Genomic DNA, 19,925 nt, shown 5'->3' on the forward strand with positions numbered 1-19,925 from the left:
TGGTATATTATTGAAGTCTGGACTTGATCGTGTTGTATTACTCTCACCTTTATCACTTATCATGCTATAAATATCACAACTTCACATACGTTGGGTCATAATGTTGAAAGAACGTTTTTGTTTTCAATATATAAAGGACCGCTCACAAGCAAGGGTATACTCGCAGGCAAACACTTCAATACTCTTGTTACACACTCAACTTATTGCAAAATTTCCACGCCAATACTTGACCAGAAATTGCATCTTGCCCATAAACCTGGGTCGACCGTCTCCATTGTTGTGTTACCTCCAGTCTCGAATAACATGCGCTGCTGATCGCCGCCCGTCCACTCCTCCCATTCTGCCGTGTCGGGGTAGCGATAGGTGTTTGGATCGTAGCTCCTGATGAAACTTGTCCAGTAGCCCTGGATGACAGGGATCACGGCGGCATTGGTGCCGTTGGCGAGGTAGCTCGAGGGCACGCTGATGCTCGAGTCGACGTAGTCGGGCCCCCAGATGGCGTCGGCCTCGACCGTGTGCGGCACGCCCAGGCCCTGGGCCACCTGCTTGGGGTCCTCGACATTGTACCGGTAGGCCCAAGAGTTGGAGACGCCGTACTTGGTGAGCGCGGTCGAGATGAACAGACCCGGGCACATGTAGCGCATCTCTCCGTAGGCGTTGGCAAGCTGGCGCCAGTAGCAGCCGCTGCTTGGGCAGGCCGTCGCGTTTGGGTTGGGGTAGAGCTCGTCAATCTTGCCGAGCTGTTCCAGGGTGAGCCGTGGGAACTGGGTGCGCAGCCACATGTTGCTCTCTGCCAGCGTCGAGGTGGTCGACGGCGCAAAGACTGTACCTCCGTTGGTATCGTCGCCGGCAATGAGGGGAATCTTGATAAAATGTCCCGTCTTGAAGGCATTGTAGGTGTAGTCAGTGAGGACGTCCTTGTCAATCACTGGATTGTACATGTACAGCGGAGCCGCCGAATTCCCCGGATACGGAGAGTTGGTGTTCACGGCTTGTATCTCTGCCGTGGTCTTGGATTGTAGACAAGCCAGTGTGTCGGATCCAACACATCCCAGGCGTATCGCCAGAATATCATATTGATACGATGCCTCACTGGCGGTGAGGACTGTAGCAAACGATATGGATTCAGCAGCCGCGGCACTATGATTTGTTGGATTAGCTCAGATTTTACAATAGTTAATGTAAGTAACGGCAATTATGCCTCCAGCGCATGAAATTTCCAAATTGGCTAGTCAAGGGAAACGACCATTTGGTCCAAGGAAAATGGGATTGTGCAAGACCTAGAATCCGAGGAAAGGGGACGCCTACTGAAAAAGACCAAAGTCCCGACCTCCATATGCCGTCATTTGAAGGCTAATGCTTGCCGCTCCGGCTGATTCACCGCCCAGTACGACGTGATCCGGATCACCGCCGAATTGCGTGATATATCTCTGGACCCATTCCAAGGCCTTTCGTTGATCACGCAATCCGTTGTTAGCCTTGAGTGCTGTGCCGCCATCGGTGAGGAATCCGTAGGCGCCAACACGGTAGTTGATGCTGACAACCACTATGGAGTTGTCACTGGCAGTGATGAGGCCCGTGCCGTCCACATTGGGGTTGGAGTTCTGGTTGAAGCCTCCACCTTGGATATGGAAGAAGACGGGCAGCTTTGACTTGGTGGTCGCATTGGTGGGTGCGTACACATCCAGGAACAGGCAGTCCTCTGACAGCTTAGTGTTGTTGGCGCTACCGCCTGTTCCAATGCAGACTGGACCATGCTATGAATCTGGCTTTAGTCTAAAGTTACATGATGGATAAAGTATTAAGAATAAAACGTTATCGAGCTCTTACCGCGGTGGCCGTCTGTGTACCGCTGTTGCAGACCGGGTCTTCCGGAGGGCTGAACCTTAAATTGCCAACCGGAGGAGCAGCATATCGAAGACCGAGCCATTTGGTGATGCCGGACGAGATGGAATATCCAGCGTACTGATTGCAACCGACCTGGACAGTGGGAAGCACGGCACTGACCGAGGCTATCAGGGAGCTCAGAACGAGACTGCTGAGACGAGGCATACTGCGTCAAAGAGACAGAGTAGTCACAACGGTCATGCGAGGGCGCACCGGTTGTGGATTGGTTCAAGTCTTGGCTATTTTTGATAAACTATATCATGATCCTCCCACGGATGCCGTCCATGTCTTTATACCTCAAGTCGGGGCCGTCGGCTAGACGGGAATAGACATGATTCAAGCAAAGCTCGCCTCACGAATCTCATCTTGATGGTGGCCCCCGGACCGGGCACTAGGTCCCGTCTGTACTCTTGACCATCGTGACTTGGAGGAGAACTAGGCTGAAGGCCGTTGATAGGTCTGAGGGAGGGGTTCAAGGTCCATGATGGGGACGTGGGAGGTGCAGCATACATTGTACTATCTATTATCTGCAGGTGAGATGTGGGTCAGCCGGGTATGTTCTAATCTGATGTGACGAGCAGTAGTGTAGAATCAAGATGAGGAGAAAGAAGAGGGAGGATGAGGAGAAGTAACAGGAGCGGTGGATTGGTGTCTTTGGACGAGGCTAAGCCAGTACACCATGGTGTCCGTCTTTGCGGGTTATACCAGTGACGCTGCTGACCGACCAAACCAAAAAGTATCTCACGAACTGACCGGGGACCAGGCCATTGGTTATTGGTCTCTTTTCGGCACTTGGTGTCACCGTGCCAAGCCGCCCGAGCCGTTTGATTGTCTCTGACATGGGAGTGTATAGGATAATAGTATAGACCATACTGCGTACTCGTAATCAAATGGCAAAGCATGCGCCTGCAATACAGATAATAATGGACTACAAATGCCTAGGCGAGATGATACAAGACAATATTTTCCTGTATCCATCTGAACTCTTGGCTCTTCCGGGAAAGAGCCGCGAGGGTTCGGTGTCATTCTCAAGGATCAAAGAAAACCACGCAGCGCCGACACCCCAATATTGGACGAGTGACGTATCGTAGAAAAGGAAGAGGGAAATAAAGATGCAACTAGGATTGCGAATGCCGGGTGTTGCGCTACGCTGCGATGTACCCCAACGAGACCCCGTCTTGATAAAACCCCCGGCTTTTACTGATCAGCTGTCGAGAAAAAAAGACATGGGGAATCATGGGGAAATTCTTCTGGAATTGAGCGGGACCAGAGTCTAGGAGGGCGTGGGACTTGCTCATGTGCGCCGCAGAGAAACCGGGGGAACAGTTGCGCGGAGATTCTCTCATCGCCTTTCCGTGCCACTGGGCTGGTCATATTGTCATGGTTGGGGTTACGATTCTGTCGTGTGTATAACCGTGACAGCAAGCAGGTTGCAGACTGCTGTGTATTGATGTGACTTATGGGATACAACCCATGGTAACGGGCCGAATTGTGTACAAGAGAATGCTACTGCATGACAGCAATGTACGGAATATGGCGTGCATATTATATACATGTGCATAGATGATTATTCTGTGGTATCATTCACTTGGGATATGTGACTTGATTTTGCGCAAAACAGGCAGTCCTGGTACTACTCATGTGTGTGTGCTATGTAGCAGCAGAAGCAGATTAGCAGGGAGCGCGGACAATTAATATAGTATCTAGCCCACCTACCCAAGTTTTTTTTTTTTTAGTGGTGTAAATCGCGGTGCCTCTAAGGTACCCCACACACTGAAAATCAGGGGTTCAAAGGTCTTTTTCGCCAAGGAGAAATTATTAGCACCATGATCATTGGCTACCGCTGCGTTGGCAGGCCTTTTTATGCTGGAGCCTAGCCTAAGTGGTCTACTAGGGGCCCTTTTTCTTGCGCGCGCCGTGTCCTGAAGCTCGTGTTTCGAGAGCTCAGCCGCCTGCCTATGTACTTACTGCATTGGAAATGCCGTCGGCCTGTCCACTTTGTCTCCTGGCCCGAACCGCATCACAACCTTTAAAGCAACTTGGCTTGAGAAGAAGAACAGGGAAGGGGATCATGTTGCTTGCTTCTTCTTCTGCTGCAGGCATGAAATGAACACCATCACACTCGTTTGATTTATTACTTTCACCTGTACCCTACATATTGCTCTCCTAGACGAGCGCACCTTGCCCATCATGGGCGTACTCTCCTTTTTTCGGAGCATCTACGACCTCGATACCCTCGACACCCGATTCACCACATCGTCCTCGACTCCCTATAAGACTGTTGTCGAATCCCGTGGCGATGTTTCTGCAAGCAAGGAGCGCGCCGCCAGGTTCAGCGGCAGCACCACGCCCTCAAAATGGAAAACTCCAGAGTTCTTCCTCTACTACCTCATAATCGGCATGTGTATCCCAGCCATGTTTTGGACTGCCTACACTGCCTCGACACGTATGTTTGGTGCATCGATTCCACCCAGCACGGAGAACGCCCCGACTGATGACATATGTACCCATGTGTAGCGTCCAATCCTCAGTACAAGCGATTCGAGCCATACCTGGCACCAGGCTGGATACCAGGCCGCAAGATTGTGAGAGCACATCCAATTGGCCTAACTGGTCCCTCTTTACGAGCTGCCACTGAACTTGTTACAGGATCTATCAGATGCGCAATATTTCACGTTTCGCAAGAACATACCTTACATGAGCGCACTTCTGCTCTTCCACCCCCTTCTCCGACGAATCTACAATGCAGTGATACACCCGGTTGCGTCGAATGCTAGGTCATCGAGACCAACATTAGAAGAGGCGGACCATAGACTCAAGCAGCGGACGTCTTTTGACTTTGGATTCGCCATCATCTTCTTGCTCGCACTGCATGGTGTATCTGCTTTCAAGGTCCTGGCTATTCTCTACGTCAATTACCAGATTGCAACTAGCACGCCCCGGAAATCTATTCCAGCTGCAACATGGATCTTCAACATTGGCATCCTCTTTGCCAACGAGACCTTCTCGGGCTACAAGCTGGCAAACATGGCCATGTTTGTGTCTCGCTCGGTGACGGGGGATCTGGCTGCTCACAAGTCTGCGCTCGTCTCCTGGGCCGAGTGGTTGGACAGCTACGGTGGTATCATGAGCCGCTGGCAGATTCTGTTCAACATTACCGTCCTACGACTGATCAGTTTCAACATGGACTACTATTGGAGTTTGGACCGACGAAGCTATAGTCCAGTAGAGGTGAGATTCTAATCCTTATAGACATTGCTTTCTCTTCTTCCATCTTCTCTCATTTTTGACGGAATGAACAATTGGCTGATATACTCAAGAAGAAACAAGTCGATCCTGCCTCCCTAAGCGAACGAGATCGCATCACCATTCCTGCGCAAGCAAAAGACTTCAGCTTCCGCAACTACATTGGCTACGCGATTTACGCTCCTTTATATTTGACCGGGCCTATTCTCACCTTTAATGATTATATCTCCCAGCAACGCTATCAACCGGCCACAGTCGAGCGTTCTCGAACTATACGATATGGTATTCGTTTCGCTCTGACACTGTTGGTGATGGAAGTCATTCTCCATTACGACTATGTACAGGCCATCTCCAAAGCCAACCCAACATGGGGCCAGTATTCTGCCGCTCAACTTAGCCTGCTCAGCTACTTCAGTTTGATATTGATCTGGCTGAAACTTCTCTTGCCATGGCGGCTTTTCCGGCTATGGTCGCTGATCGACGGCATCGACCCACCCGAAAACATGCTGCGTTGTGTCAGCAACAATTACTCGACTCTCGCCTTTTGGAGATCGTGGCATAGATCTTACAATCGCTGGCTGACGCGATACATATACATTCCGCTTGGAGGATCGAGCTTTGCAACCCCCCAGTCCATCGTCCGGTCAATATTCAACTATATTCTGACATTTACATTCGTGGCGCTTTGGCACGATATCAAACTGCGCCTGCTCATCTGGGGTTGGCTCATAGTGTTCTTCATGTTGCCAGAGATGACAGCACGTGCCTTGTTCCCAGCACGCAAATGGGAAAACAGACCTACCGCCTACAGAATGATTAGCGGAGTCGGTGCGGTTGTCAACATTTTCATGATGATGATGGCCAACCTTGTCGGATATGCGGTCGGCGTTGAAGGGCTCCAAGCTATCATTCGAGGAATTTTCAAAGATATATCCGGTAAGTACTTGATCGAGATCGCAAACACAAACAATGGACGACCGATTACTAATTGTAAGCAGGATTTTCATTGCTGATTACTGTTTGCGTTGCGCTTTTCGTTGGCGCACAAGTCATGATGGAGCAGCGGGAAGCGGAGCTCAGGAGGGGTATTGCGCTCAAGTGCTGAGTTTTGTGTGATGTGTATATATGTATATAACTACTAAAAACATCTTTGCTGCATGGGTACGGAGTCATTCACGGTAGATACTTGTTGCTGGAACCATTTTCCCATTAGGCTACATATTGGCGTACATTATAGATTCGATCCAAAGACCATACAGTTCAATCGCATTTCACTTTTATATCATTTGAACCATGATACAATGGGTGGTTTCATCAACATTATATTCATATATATTCTTGACAGATTGTCTCTCCTAGTGACTTGATGAGCAATGCCGTCGTAAGCCTGTGTCTTGTTTTGATACAATGAAGGTATCTCGGTGTCGTTGGTGGTCCTGATGTGTATTACCCCGGATCCAATCACCACAATAAAGAGCATTTTCCTTCTTTTTTGACCCCATGAGACAGCGAGGAACTGGTTCAACCTTCACACCCCAACTATTCTCGGCGCCGGAAGTTGATTGACCAATTGAGACAACAAAAGAGATTTCGGCACGTCAACCAGGCCCACCCCTGACCGCTGACTTGAATGATCGACAGTGTTTATTGCCGGTGGATCTGAAGACTCGATGGATTTGCGACGTTGCGGCATTGAGGGATAGCCGCTCTTTGGTTGTGGGAGTTTTTAGAGTATATTATAAGAAATGGAATATAATAACAAAAACTTTCTTGCTTTCCTTTCTTTCCTTTCTTTGGGTTTTCTTCCTTCCGATTCACATGCAATTAGTGAGCATCATGTTCTCCTATCCTCCTTGCCGGCAGTCAGACCCGGGCTAGATGCAGCCATTTCGACGTCTTGCTCATCGCGCCAGCTGCTCGCGGCGCTGCGGGTCGTGCCTGGAAGGCCGCCGTGGGCCATCTTACCCTCCATGCCCAGCTTGCTCTCCGTGAGCCAGCGCCTCGACCAGGCGGCGCCCTTGACCAGCGAGAAGATGATGACAATTATGATGGCGATGCCAAAGACGTAGGCGGCGACCAGGCCGTGCTGCATGACTGTCGGGTCGAGGAAGCTGTAGACAAAGAAGCCCTTGGTCGCATAGGTGATGTAGGCCAGTGACAGGTACAGGGCCAGCACCACAATCAGCCAGAAGATGTGAATCCATGGCGCCGGGTTGGTGCGGGTCACGAAGATCTCGAACAGGGCAAAGAAGGAGTTGAAGCCGTGCTCCGACAGATTGCTCCAGGCTGCGTACTTTGTTGGGAACCAGGCGCTGCCGTACGTGTACAGGATGCCCCAGTATACAATGGTCACGAGAAACGGGTAAGTAGTGATGGTGGTGTGGTAAAAGGCGTGCATGGCTTGCAGAGGCCGCGGCCACTTGTCCAGGAGTGCGACATTCCAGCGCGCATAGGTAAAGGTGTGAATCGAAGCAAAGAGGAAGTACCAGGCCAGGCCCCAGTACGTCAGGACGGTAAAGTAGGAGAAGCTGGCGGCCGAGGCCTCGCAGGCATAAGTCGACCCGGCGGCTGGGTGCACGCACTGGTAGCCGATGGTGGTGAAGAGAGTCGTGAAAGCGTATAGAGACTGGTGATTGGAGCTTATTAGTAACAAAGCCACTTGAGTGCCAAGAACCCCCGCGATCCTATACTGTTCCACTTTGGACCACGGATCGTCGAGATGGTAAGGGTTTCATGGACGTACAAAGAAGGCTCTACACGCGAATAGAGCATATGGTGGTAGTATCCATGATGTCTCGAAGCGATGTGACGGATCCCATAGATCGTCTCCAAACTTGAATGCCTTCACCATCTTGTCTCCAAACATGCCCCAAAAAAGCAAAATTCCTCAGGCCCCGAGCCGAATCCCCGTGTTCCTACCGGCGCGCCACGGCCGGATCGCGGTAGCTGTTCCTGTCACTTGAGGCGGGACGATCCAGAGATGTGTGAAATCGTGGGCTCGGCGGTCTTTGTCGTTTGCAATGCTGCCAAGTGAAGCCCAGAACCCAATCGAGAATTTGTTGTCAGCTTTTTCCCAAATCGACCGTTTGCTCTCTGGAACCAAAACAGCTCGAGGAGACCAAGGAAAGCAAAAGTGGAAATAGGAAGGGGACGGAGCGAGGGAACTAGTAGGTTTAGTAAAGAGAATCTAGAAAACTGGTCTAAATTTCAGCTGGGTTAGCCTTTCGCCAGTGGATATAGGCTAAGAAGGTGAACCTCGGGACCCTTTTAGGACCAGCTGACGAAGACTCAGAATGGGACAAAAAATGGACCCAAGAATTAGAAATGAAAAAAGGGAAGACAAGAAGTGTGTAAGTGTGTGTGTGTGTTTGATGATGATGTGATTCAGTCTCTCTGTGTATCAAGGACACCTTATTTTTCTTTCTTCCCTCTTGCTGACGCTCGAACATATGAGGCTGCGTCTGGGTATGGGGCTGGGTTTGAATGAGCCAGGCGCTTTGCATGGACCTACGCCGACTACAGTCGCATTCACACAGACTTGTCACATATTGCTGCATCGCCCGCACCAACCTTTGCAGTAGTAATGCATGTAGCAGAATCCTTCGCCGCTGTGGCCCAGCGTCGCCAGTGTCGGGATGCGCGGTGCCTTTGGGTGCGTGTCCGGCTTTGAGAAACATGGATAATGGGACCTCCAATTATGAGGGTGACCCCACTTTGTACAGGGGCCCTGGACAATACTAATTTGTGGTTCAGTCCGTCGAATCTGCAAGCGATGCGCGCGTGTTGAGTGAGTGAGTGAGTGAGTGAGTGGTATGACTGATTGATTGTGAGTGTCAGTCTCTGTCTTTGCCATGTGTGTGTGTGTGTTGTGGCCCTAGCAATCTGGCACTCGGCACTGCTTGTTCGTAATGCTGGGGCGTTTGGCTGGTCTCATATTTCCGATCAGGTGGCGAAGCGCCTCTACGATACCTGACCCAGATCTCGGAATTACACGTCCAGCTCAAAAAAAGATCACCGAGATGTCTGTGTTTGCGCTCGGAAAGCTCCATACTAGGCGCCCCCCGATACGATCGGCTCAACGGTGACCATGAGCACCAACGGCCGCGGCGGTTTCAGGACATCTCGTCATCATTAAGATCATCTCGACTTTTCGGACGAAACAGTGTCTGATAGGAAGTAGTAGTATCACAGGAAATGGAAAGCGTTTTTGTTCTCGCGTGGTGAACTGGGTTTAGTTGGGATTCCCGTTATTGGATAGGGAGGAATAACCAGGGTTGGATGGTTTACCGGGCGGGCAAGAACTTTCCGTCTCGATGCCATGTGGCCGTCGCTCACTCTCTCGCTTTCAGCCGCTGGGCCAAGCAATTATTTTCTCCTAACCCTCTCTCCCTTGGGATAGGTCCCCGGTCGCCAAAAGCTGGAGATGGGTGGTCATCCGACCAGGATCGGACCGCGGCCTGAACTTCCAGCGTGCAGACGCGGCTTTGCAGTTGGTTGTGTTCTCCGAGAATTCCACCAAAGGGCTCGGTGTCATGTCCAAAAAGCGGAAAGGGGGCAAAGCCCCGAGATATAAGACTAGCAGACGAGAGACTTGTCCAACACCCAACGTTTGAGGACTGCCTCGTCAGCGATTGAGAAGACAAATGCACAATGCAAGTAAAATAGCTCGCCTGAATGATTGATCATGAGCATTTTTCTTTCTTCCCTCCTTTGTTGGCCCAAGATGTAAAGGCACATCCAAGTGGCAAGAATGACGATATCGAATTTCAGTTCAAATCATTGTATAAAAAAGAGACGAATAAATGCAGGGTCAAGTTTCAAGATTCAGAGGCCCAAGCGAGGCTTTTTTTGGGGGCCTCGATTGCAATTGGCTGGCGGAGAAGTTGGCATGCTTGAGCGCTCGACTTTCCCGCCAACCACGTGCAGTGGGCAGCCGTCAATATATTGACTTGCATACTGCATCTGTGGTGGCGGAAGGCGTAATGTAAGCAGCAAATCATGTAGGCTAGGCATTTGCTACTGGCGAATAATGTACACTAGATTGATAGCTTTGAAGGTGAAGTTGCAGCTGGCCGCCGGCGCTCAGCACTGCTGATCTGCCTCGGCGGAGGAGTACATAATGCACAGTGGAAAACAAGTTGGTTCTTGCCTGCCATGGCGAAAAACCGTAGTGGCAGAGAGACTCGACTGCACATCTATCACCAAGTTTTACCTGGAGTGAATGTCCGATTCATGACAAGTCGAGAGTGACGCATCGGAGCAGATGCGCCGGGGAATATGTCGAATATAAACCCTGACCAAAGCCATGGAGCTTTTTTTTTTTTTTTTTTTTTGGATGCGACGGAAAGAAAGACAGATCAAGTTGAATCAGCAGCTTGGGTTGCATCTCCTGCCATTAGTTCAGTATTGCATTCTGATGTGAGATGCACGCTGCGAACGGTTTTGCTGCTCCTTCTTTTGAAGTACCATAATGCAAAGAACCATAACGTCTATATACACTCCGGCGATTGTCGCTCATCCTCAAGCTGATCAAGATCGCATCAAAGATTTATCAAGAGTTCAGGATTATGGCGGCAGTTATTTTAACATCAAAGGAGCATATCCCGTCCGCGGCATGGGCCGTCAGGACAACTCAATACGAGCCACCATCTTTCCGCCTCATCACTGAATGCGCGGTACCTATGTAAAAAGTGAGGCCCTGCAGTGAAAAGCAAGACCGCTTGAACAGTCTTGTGTGTGGTTGGGTTGAAATTGATGAATATCTTCTTTGCTGCATCAAGAGCCGGGGAGATGAATAAATACCAGCCGTGTCGGTGCGAGGGTCTTATAAGGATGCACGATGAATTGCTCATGAATCCTAATACAACAGGAAATGACAATACACAATACTATACCCACCATTGCAGCGCTGTCAGCAATATATTGACAACGCTTTTGGTGTCATCTTTCTTTCTAAGGTTACCTAAAATGTATTGTGCAGGTTCGGTTCGTAAAACTTCACATGCATCCGGGCGAATCGTCCCAGTACCTACTCCGTAAGATCGGCGTTCGTTTATTTGCTGGGTACGGCTTTTGACAAGACTATCGATTTTTACTGAATGCGAGGCACGTCAGAACAGCCCACTTGGAGACGCGTACCAGCAGTCATGTACCCAATAATTCAATTAAACACTACCGACTTACGCATCGCTCATCCTAGGTGCTGTCACCTTGGGCTACCTTTACCTTGGGTTCATCTGCTAGATAGATCCACTAGGAACGGGCAACAATGGAGACGCTGCGAGACGCCGCTTTGCATAGAACTAGCAAAGGCGACAGATAGTCTGCTATAGTCGATATTGCGACTGGTCTCTGGTGTCCGTCAGGTCCGTCGCTATCATTGCTAGTGCCCAAGCCAGAAAGATTGCAGAACGTCGTAGAAGCATTTTGGTCTATTCTTGAAATCCTGATCAATGCAAGATATAGGAGGGGAGAAGATTGCGTAGCTTTTGTGCGCGCCTGCTACTAACGTCAAGGCCCTGTTGGAGAGAAAAAGAGAATAAAAAAAAGGATTGGAGGGTTTATTACTTACATAGTACGAGTTACCTCAGCCCATTTCGGTTGATGTATGTAGTGATGCGATTGACAGGGGGGCAATTGATCAGTCTTGGACTTCTAGGGGGGTTACTCACTGTATCTGTACCCAATCAGTTCCTGGAGTCGGCGCCACTTTGCTCAACGATAGTCGCGGCAAGTCGATGATCGACACTGAACAGAGCACCGTGAGATGCCAGCGTTGCTTTAGGGTTTCTCGCAATTACGCAGAAACGCTGGACGCATCGTAGATATCTAAGATCGCCAAGTCATATTTCTCAGAAAGATGAGGGACATGGGAACTATCGTCTGAGAAAGAGGAGAGAGTCTTTCAATTGGGGGCTAAGCGGGAGGACCCTTTGACAATACATTAAGCACCTTGCCTCGGATCTAGTGACCGAGTGACATTACTGTGTATTCAATCCCACCAGTGATCTCAGTAGGGATTGTACCGTAACACCCGACTATCTACCATGGGTAATTTCCTGACTTACTCCAGATATGTCAACGAGCCAGAATAGGAGGTGGGAATTTCACTTCCAACGCATAAACGTTCACGTAATTAATTGTCCCATGAGCCGGGTGAAATACAACTAGATTCTTCATCTAGTGCGATCGGGAAATAACGTATAGAAATAGAAAAAAGAATTAGACAATAGACAAGTGAACAGGTCCATGGCCACAGCGGGGACATTTCCATTCTCAGTCAGTCTTCTTTATCAGGCTTGCGTTTAGTAGCTGTGTACTACCACTACTCACTGCACTAGGCCCTCAGTTGATCGACTGGCTTGGCCCCTGTACAATTCGCGGATCGTATGCACTTTTGACCACCCAATGCTAGGAATTTGGGTCTAGACTCTAGCGCAGTCTCTACTCTGTACCTAGGCTGGGCCCTTTTCTCTCTCGAAGGGTGTCGTTAGAATTTGCAACACCTGAATGAGAGTCTCAGGTGAGGTCTGGTCTTGCGAGATCACGAGTCTGGTCTGTTCTGCCGCCTGGATACAGCAGGTAAAATAGATGTACAGACAAGTAGATGAGTATATGAAACATATACAGCCAAAAAAAAAAAAAAAAAAAAAAAAGTACAAAACCAAGGGGAACTCTAACGCAACCAGTAACTCTTTCAAAGAAGGGCGACCGAGGTCTGCCGGTAACTACTGCAGTCTGCATATGCACTATTTACCTGGTCAATTGATCGATCAGATTAATAGCCATTATTTGATGAACTGCTGCCACCTTTGGGGTTGCATCCAGTCGTCAGTTCATTGAATTGCTTGATCCATTCCAGCTGCGACCAGCCCAGGCACCGCATCCACACGGGCCACACCACAGGTACCTACTCCGTACAGACCTTTCCTTAGTGGTACTAGAAGCAAAAGGGAAAAAAAAAATCGTCTCCATTGTGCTAAATTCAGCACTTCAGTTGGTGGATACGGGCTGTGCTCACTGGCCAGCGGTGAGCTTGTGCACTCTCTAGCGCCGCCAAACAGGGTTCAGGTGGTAGCACGTTTATCGGCAAGCCACCCAGGGCACACCCAGGGGAAAGAGGAACGACGATGGGGAACACGACCGGGGGGTCCCAGAGCCACTTCCACTTAGCTCGCAGCACGTCGCTAGCACTCTTGCTCCGAATAGGGCAAGGTCTCGTTCTTGGGCCTCTCGAGGCGTCTCGTTTCTGCAATTACATCTCGACGCGGACGAGGCCCAAGGAAAATGATAGCGTCTGGTCCTGGGTCCTAGGGGGTCCGGACGACTGAAAATGGAACTCTCAAGGGTTTTTTTTTTTTTTTTCTTTCCTTCTTCTGATTGTCTTTCATGTATGGGGTAACTGGTACGGAGTACTGTAGTAGTACTAGGTAGGCGCAGGAATCCATCCATCATCCCACTCATCATTCCCAGGGTAAGCCGTGTGCTTGTCCCTTACCTCTGTTTACCTACCTACCTAACCCACTACATTTCCTATTTCTCCTTGTCACCTGGCGAGTTGAAGGGCGAGAGGAGCTTGCATCTATTTACGACTACTACGACTACAATCAAAATCCTTCTCTTTGCGAACCACGTGAATCGCTCATCTGAATCCTGGTCTGACTGTTCTATCGAGCAGCCAACCAGCAGACACGGCATTCTCTTTTTCTTTTTCCCTTCCCCTCGCTCGTTGGCATCCTTTCCACCTTGGATCCTTCTTGAAATCGCCGTTCTCAGTCGACGAGGGTAACAAACATCGTCGCCCTTCTTTCCCACCACCATAACTTCTCGAGTTCAGCCCCATCTGGCCTTGAGGATTACGCTCTTCGCCTTTGGCTTCTGCTCACAAGTGACTTTCGGTCATCTGCCACTCGTTTATATTACAAAACTTGCCATTCCTCAGTGACCCAAGGGGAATCTGATCAAGGTCTTATTGGAGCGTTCAGCCTTGGGGGTAAGCAGCAAGACGCGAAACTCGTGTCAAATCTCTCAGCGTATTACATTTGGCGCCACGCCATCTCATCCCTCGATCCGCCGAAAGCTCAGCTATGTCTCTCTCCCTCGAACGACATTGAATGGTCTCAGAATAAAGGGCGGCAATACAGACAACAACACTTGGACCATTTACTCGGGCAAGGCTGCGATAGTTGTGTAGCTAGAAAGCTTTCGTGACTGGTACGACTTTCGATTGAAATACTACCTCCTCCACCACAGCCACGCATTCACACACAAGCCCCGAGTAATACAGACGGTCTGTTGCAGCCTTTGTTGGCCATATATTTAACAAGAACCCATTGCATCGGTCTAGTCTGGGTCCCACTGTGCGACTTTGACGGGGCGGCATACGCGTACGACAGGGAGGGGCATTTCGATATTGCGACCTTGAAAGACGTTAGACAACTTGCGAGCTCCGAGCTTGCCAGACTTATACCAATAATCACTGAAGCAAGGAAGAATCACTGAACCCTGCTTGCGGCGCTGTGCCGATCGACAATTGGGGCAATTTCCGTGTTTCACGGGATATTCGCCGTGGTTTGGACATAGGGGTTGAGACGGCTAGGCCAGCGCCCCGGAAGATCGCAGCTCGATTCGCTCGACGCTTCGGCGGCAACATTTTTGCGCCATGGCTGCGACTGCCGGATTCCCGATGTACCTGCATCAAGATGAGACGTCAATGCTGAATCTTTCAGATTCGGAAGACGAAAGTGCGCCCCCAACTCCCCGGGAGCCACTTCGTTCCCCGGAAACTTCTAGGGCAACATCCAGGGCTGACTCGTTGGACGACTGGGATGAGGAAGAGGCCAGGCGGAAGAAGACACAAGATGCCGCTGCCAACGTGCCTCTCCACCCAATCGCCGCCATGCAGTCAGCCTTTGCCGAGTCTCTAGCCGAAGCTACTGCCAACCCGCCCGTGCCAAAGCCTAAGTTAAGGTTTGGCGATGCTAGGGAACGTCGGGCACGACTGTTGGAGACTGATGTGGACGACGAGCTTTACAGCGACCTGTGGCGATACCGTCCCGGACAGACCCACCACGAGCTATTTAAGTTGATGGCACAAATTTCCTTTGGCGTCTATCTTCTGCTGAATGGGATAGCGAATAGCAACGTGCAGGTCGTGAATATTTTGCAAGGTCATATCGACGAGGTTGACGAATTCTTGGAAATTACAATGGAGGATGTCAAGATGGCCACCGAGGACATCCAGGAACGTATTGACTTCCTGAAGCTGCCCATGCAAAACATAACCACATTCGAGAAGATGCTGGAAGATCGCGCCTTCAGATTGCAAATTGTCACGGGCAATGAGAAGATTGAGCACATTGTCAACAGGACAGCCGCAGCTTTAGAGGCCAGTGTGAAGGATGTGGAAGAAGGTTTGAAGTCGACCGACGAGTTTGCCGCATACCTAAATAGACAGGAGCACCAACCCTGGAAAGCGTCCAGACCAGACGTGATTGACATCTTCGAGGCCATGAAAGGCAACGCCGAGGGCTGGAGCAAGGCGTTTGTCGAGCTTCAGGAGAACGCTGCAATCCTGGATACTCTCCTCATCAAACTGGGGCAGACGGTGGCCGATATGGATCGCAGGGCCGGCGAGGTGAGCAGGCGGACAACAGTGAGCCCCATGAGTGGCGCCTTTGAGCTTTCACTGAGAGCCAGTGCCCTGATGCCTCTGCAGTTCAGCGTTCCCTTCTCGCCCCAGCAAGCAACGGCCCCGGATGCTTCTTCTCGCCACTCGGTGCTCAGTCCACAGTCCTCGAGAAAGTCTTCCCAGAGATCGTCGTCCAGCCGGGCCCATTCGGCATCCTTTTCTTCTTCCCGGACAAACTCTCTACGTACTGCGACAAGGAGCCCATCTGAGGACTCGGTACTCTCATCCCCCAATGTGAGAGACACGATGCCAGACTTTCAGTTCAAACCTTTGCAATTGCGGCGTTATTCAGCTCCCAGGAAAGCGCCCATCCTGGAGATTGAGACAGCAGTTGTGATGGAAGAGGAGAAGGAGAAGGAGACTCCCAGACCAAGTCCCATCGAGGAAGAGGGGCTGTATATTCTTCAGCCACGTACTTATACTCCACAACCGCCTGAGCCGGCCCCATCACCACTAATCCAGCGACCACCATCTCCGAGATTGCCAGACTCCACTTATGTCCCGCAACAACTCTCAGCGACTCCACGGCAGATGAGGACAGCCTCTCCGAGCCAACAGAGCCTGCAGAGACCAGCTTCGCCGCCGAGGCCAACGTCAGCACGTCAGGCGAGACCAATCACCCCACCACAGGATTGGCAAATCTCAAAACAAGACTGGCCAAACTCTTCAAGCCAGGAGTGGCCGACATCTCCACAGCATGATGAAGCCCTCCCCAAGAGGACGTCTCTGCGGCAGAGACTATCGTTGAAAGGCAGTCACCCACCCGAGGCCATTCAAGTCCCTCCACGGAATTTAAATCGGCCAAAGTACCAATCCCCTCGTGTGCAATATGCCCAGCAGGTGCAAGGACCCGACTCGGCGTACGCGTCAGATGTGGACACTCGACCTCCCTTGAACCCCCTTGCGGATGCTCTGCAAGAGTTTCCTTCACCTCCTGTATTCATCAATAACACTGTACCGTCGCCTCTCAGTGATCAACAATTTTTTCGGCCTGTACAAGCCAGTCCTCATTCACCTCTGCAGCGACCGTGGACGTCGGGCCCTATTGCTGTTCCTCGGCCTCATACGTCAGCTACTCAGTATCAGCACACGGGTTATTTGAGAAACCAGCCGTCAGCCATGGGTATGAGTACGCTTAGCAACGTCACCAATATGGACTCGGAGGGAGGCAAGACGCTCAAGAAGAAGCGCAGCGCTTTCGGCTGGCTGAAGAAGGCGTTCTCGCTTGACGAAGAGGAGCGTGCTGCTTTTGAGGCCAAGAAGAGGCAACAGGCTGCTGGCCCGTACTATGAAGGACGAAGCCCCAAATTTTTGGATGGCAGGAGAATAGATGGATACGGACGCTACTAGGGAGGCTTTTGTCAGACGGCATGCATGTCTCCCACAGACATACCCTCAACACAAACCGCCAAACATCCCGATTAGTTGTGACGACCACAGTTGAAAACAGAAACGAAGCCCGCAATTGGATAAATTTGGGCACAGAGCGAGCGCTTGACTTGAAAATTCATTTCGATACCCCTTTGCGCGAAGCGACGAGTCTTGGCAGCAATCTTCTCATAATACCAGCCAAGAAACAACCCGTTCTTTTGAAAACAAAATAAAGAGAAACCACCAACCAATGTCCAGGATAGAGCTTGGGATTGTTGGTCAATTCTAAGGATATCTGCGTTTGGTATTGTTTGATCTGACATTTACGACGCGTGAAACGTTGGATGGTAGTGGATGGCACGTGCAACGAACTATGGCCTGAAAGATTTGACCGATTTGAAAGAAGAATCGGCGTTATTCTGGATTTCAAGCATGGAGTTTAGCGATGTGATTATTTACCCAGGTAGACATGGTCTCACTACTCGGATCTACAACAGATCTCGTACTTATTTGTTAATAACTAAATTCTTGCCAAAACATTCGACAGCTGTCACATCAAGAGGGAACAAACATGATTGAACATGCACGGACAATTTTGCTCATAAAAATTCTGATGTCTTCTGTCTAGTCTACTCGCCTGTGACGCCGTAGCTCTTGACACGACTGAAATAAAATGGCTTGTCGTTCTTCAGATTGAAGTCTCCCCAGTCATCAGTCAATTTATTGTATAGACCAAACGCTTTCCATGTCAATTTGTTGTTCTTGGTCTTGCCGGCACTTTTCATGCTGAGCTCCATGCGGTAGGTGTACTTTGGGTGGGCGCCCTCGGTCTCGACAAAGAGGTCGCCTTCGGCCGCGGCCAGAGGGATGTCGGGGTTGTCAATCGACGACGAGAGCCGCCACCGGCCCTTGAGCGCATTGGACATGATGGATGAAGGTAAATGAGAGGCGGCCTTGTTTTCGTGCTGGCGCACGTGGGCCTTGGTCAGATGATGCACCACGTCGACGGGTTCGTTGGTGGTCAACAGGCTAATGACGGTGCCGTCGCGGAAGAAGCGCAGGTAGCGGTAATAGGTCACAATGTGCACGGGGCTGTTCCAGGTAATGTGGTTGCTCGAGGCCAGACCGGTGCGGATGTAGTTGACGGTGCTAATGTAGCAGCCGTTGAATCGGATCCGCGGCCGCTGGCGAAACATGCGCTGCCAAGAAGGGTAGACGCCGGCGTCATAGAGCTCGTGCGTGGTGCTCTCGGCATCCTCGGCGCGCCGCTGGGAGAGCTCGGCCATGGAAAAGATGTCCTCTTCGGCCAGTTCCAGCTGCGGGTCGAGCTCCTCCCACGCGATGCCGCGTTGCCAGTGATAGACCATGCCGCCAAAGCCAAACTCGGACCCTAGACAGACCCGCCGCCAAACCTGGTTCTCGGTGGCCACGAGGTAGGCAAATTGTTTACAGACGAGGGAGAGCCGGACAAAGTCGGCAACGTCTAAAACGGCAACATCACGCAGTATATGCACCAGAATTTCATCGGGCAGCTCGGATATGGGGCACGGGGGCGGCGGCATGCCTTCCACGGCCGGAGGTGCACCCTGTAGACTCAGCCCGGCAAAGCTGGCAAGGAGGTCTGGCAGTGATAATGAGACGGGGGCGCTTTCTTGTGAATGGTGGGCCGTGTTGGGCACCGTGGCGGCGGCGTTGGAGGGATTGGTAGTATCACCGCCAACGGAATGTGTTGCTGCTCCAGCTGACGGTTGCTGCTGCTGCTTCTTCTTCCAGACACCAGGAAAGTGCTTCTCACGATAGGTCCGGTCGACGCGGTTGTCCAGACGATAGGCCTGGCGGTAGAGGTGAAGACTGTCGCCCAGCTTGCCCGAGGTCTCCTTGTCGACGGCCTTTTCATAGAACTCCAGGGCCGTCTCTGGCTCCTTGTCCGCCGCTGGGGCATGCTCAAGAGACGACTGCACAGTCTTGCCTTTGGCGGGATCATCGTCAAAGGCCATGGTGCGGACATGCTCGTCTTCGGCGTCATGATGATGGGCGACATCATCGCGCGTTGGCAGTCTCTTTTGATTTTGGTCATATTGTCTCCGAGAGGGCCCCGCGGATGATGATGATGATGCTACCGATGAAGCCTTTAATGTGCTTGCTTGAGAGTCTGCTGATGCCTTCTTGTTCCGTGCCGAGACTTCAGCACGCCATTTCTCTCGGAAACTGTCTAATTCAGACTGGACTTGTTCTGATGGCTGCTCCATTGCTGACAAATTGAGGGGAATCTAGTCCAAAGTAAAGAGGATGGATTGATTTGGTTAGGAGAGAGATTGAGATCACAGATTGATGATGAAAGACATTTAAAAGACCATCTTACAAGGGGCAATATGTATCTGTTCTTCCAGGGATTGCAACCTCAATGTGGTTTTATGCCTTTATGCCCACCCACTTGCACTAGTGAGGGTGGTTGTTAACCGGATACTTTCATTGCTCACTCAGCCTGCAGAGTCACCCGGCGAGATGCCAATGTCGTTATCGTTATCAGTGCCTCTCCACAGTGCTGAGAAACCAGCGCTGATTGGCTGTGCGGGTCATGACGTTACTATTGATAGTGGACAAACAGTGAGATGGCTCGCCTAGGCGGCAGCATTACCTAAATTCCACCGTAAAGGAGACTGGTGAGTCCCCCTCCAAAGCGCCTCCTGATTCATTGTAGCAAAGGTGTTGTAAGCAGAGATGGTCTGCC

At 50.8% G+C, this 19,925-nt stretch overlaps 5 protein-coding genes across 5 annotated transcripts; 2 read left to right on the top strand and 3 right to left on the bottom strand.

Moving 5' to 3' along the window:
- Positions 1-200: 200 nt before the first annotated feature.
- Positions 201-2,052, bottom strand: PFICI_06910 (uncharacterized protein; the record flags this gene model as incomplete). The annotated part of the gene is made up of 3 exons (XM_007835491.1): positions 201-1,140; positions 1,309-1,757; positions 1,831-2,052. The coding sequence occupies 3 exons, from the start codon at positions 2,050-2,052 to the stop codon at positions 201-203; spliced, it is 1,611 nt and encodes a 536-aa protein (XP_007833682.1).
- A 2,025-nt stretch (positions 2,053-4,077) lies between these two features.
- Positions 4,078-6,238, top strand: PFICI_06911 (uncharacterized protein; the record flags this gene model as incomplete). Its single annotated transcript, XM_007835492.1, has 5 exons — positions 4,078-4,333; positions 4,405-4,472; positions 4,537-5,118; positions 5,208-6,069; positions 6,132-6,238. 5 exons carry the CDS (start codon positions 4,078-4,080, stop codon positions 6,236-6,238), a joined length of 1,875 nt encoding a protein of 624 aa, XP_007833683.1.
- Positions 6,239-6,967: 729 nt separating this feature from the next.
- Positions 6,968-7,984, bottom strand: PFICI_06912 (uncharacterized protein; the record flags this gene model as incomplete). Its single annotated transcript, XM_007835493.1, has 2 exons — positions 6,968-7,759; positions 7,877-7,984. 2 exons carry the CDS (start codon positions 7,982-7,984, stop codon positions 6,968-6,970), a joined length of 900 nt encoding a protein of 299 aa, XP_007833684.1.
- Positions 7,985-14,794: 6,810 nt separating this feature from the next.
- On the top strand, positions 14,795-17,173 carry PFICI_06913 (uncharacterized protein; the record flags this gene model as incomplete). The annotated part of the gene is made up of 1 exon (XM_007835494.1): positions 14,795-17,173. The coding sequence occupies one exon, from the start codon at positions 14,795-14,797 to the stop codon at positions 17,171-17,173; it is 2,379 nt and encodes a 792-aa protein (XP_007833685.1).
- Positions 17,174-17,823: 650 nt separating this feature from the next.
- On the bottom strand, positions 17,824-19,443 carry PFICI_06914 (uncharacterized protein; the record flags this gene model as incomplete). Its single annotated transcript, XM_007835495.1, has 1 exon — positions 17,824-19,443. The coding sequence occupies one exon, from the start codon at positions 19,441-19,443 to the stop codon at positions 17,824-17,826; it is 1,620 nt and encodes a 539-aa protein (XP_007833686.1).
- Positions 19,444-19,925: the final 482 nt, after the last annotated feature.

This window comes from Pestalotiopsis fici (genome assembly GCF_000516985.1).
Source record: "Pestalotiopsis fici W106-1 unplaced genomic scaffold PFICI_Scf_4, whole genome shotgun sequence".
Classification (NCBI taxonomy): domain Eukaryota; kingdom Fungi; phylum Ascomycota; class Sordariomycetes; order Amphisphaeriales; family Sporocadaceae; genus Pestalotiopsis; species Pestalotiopsis fici.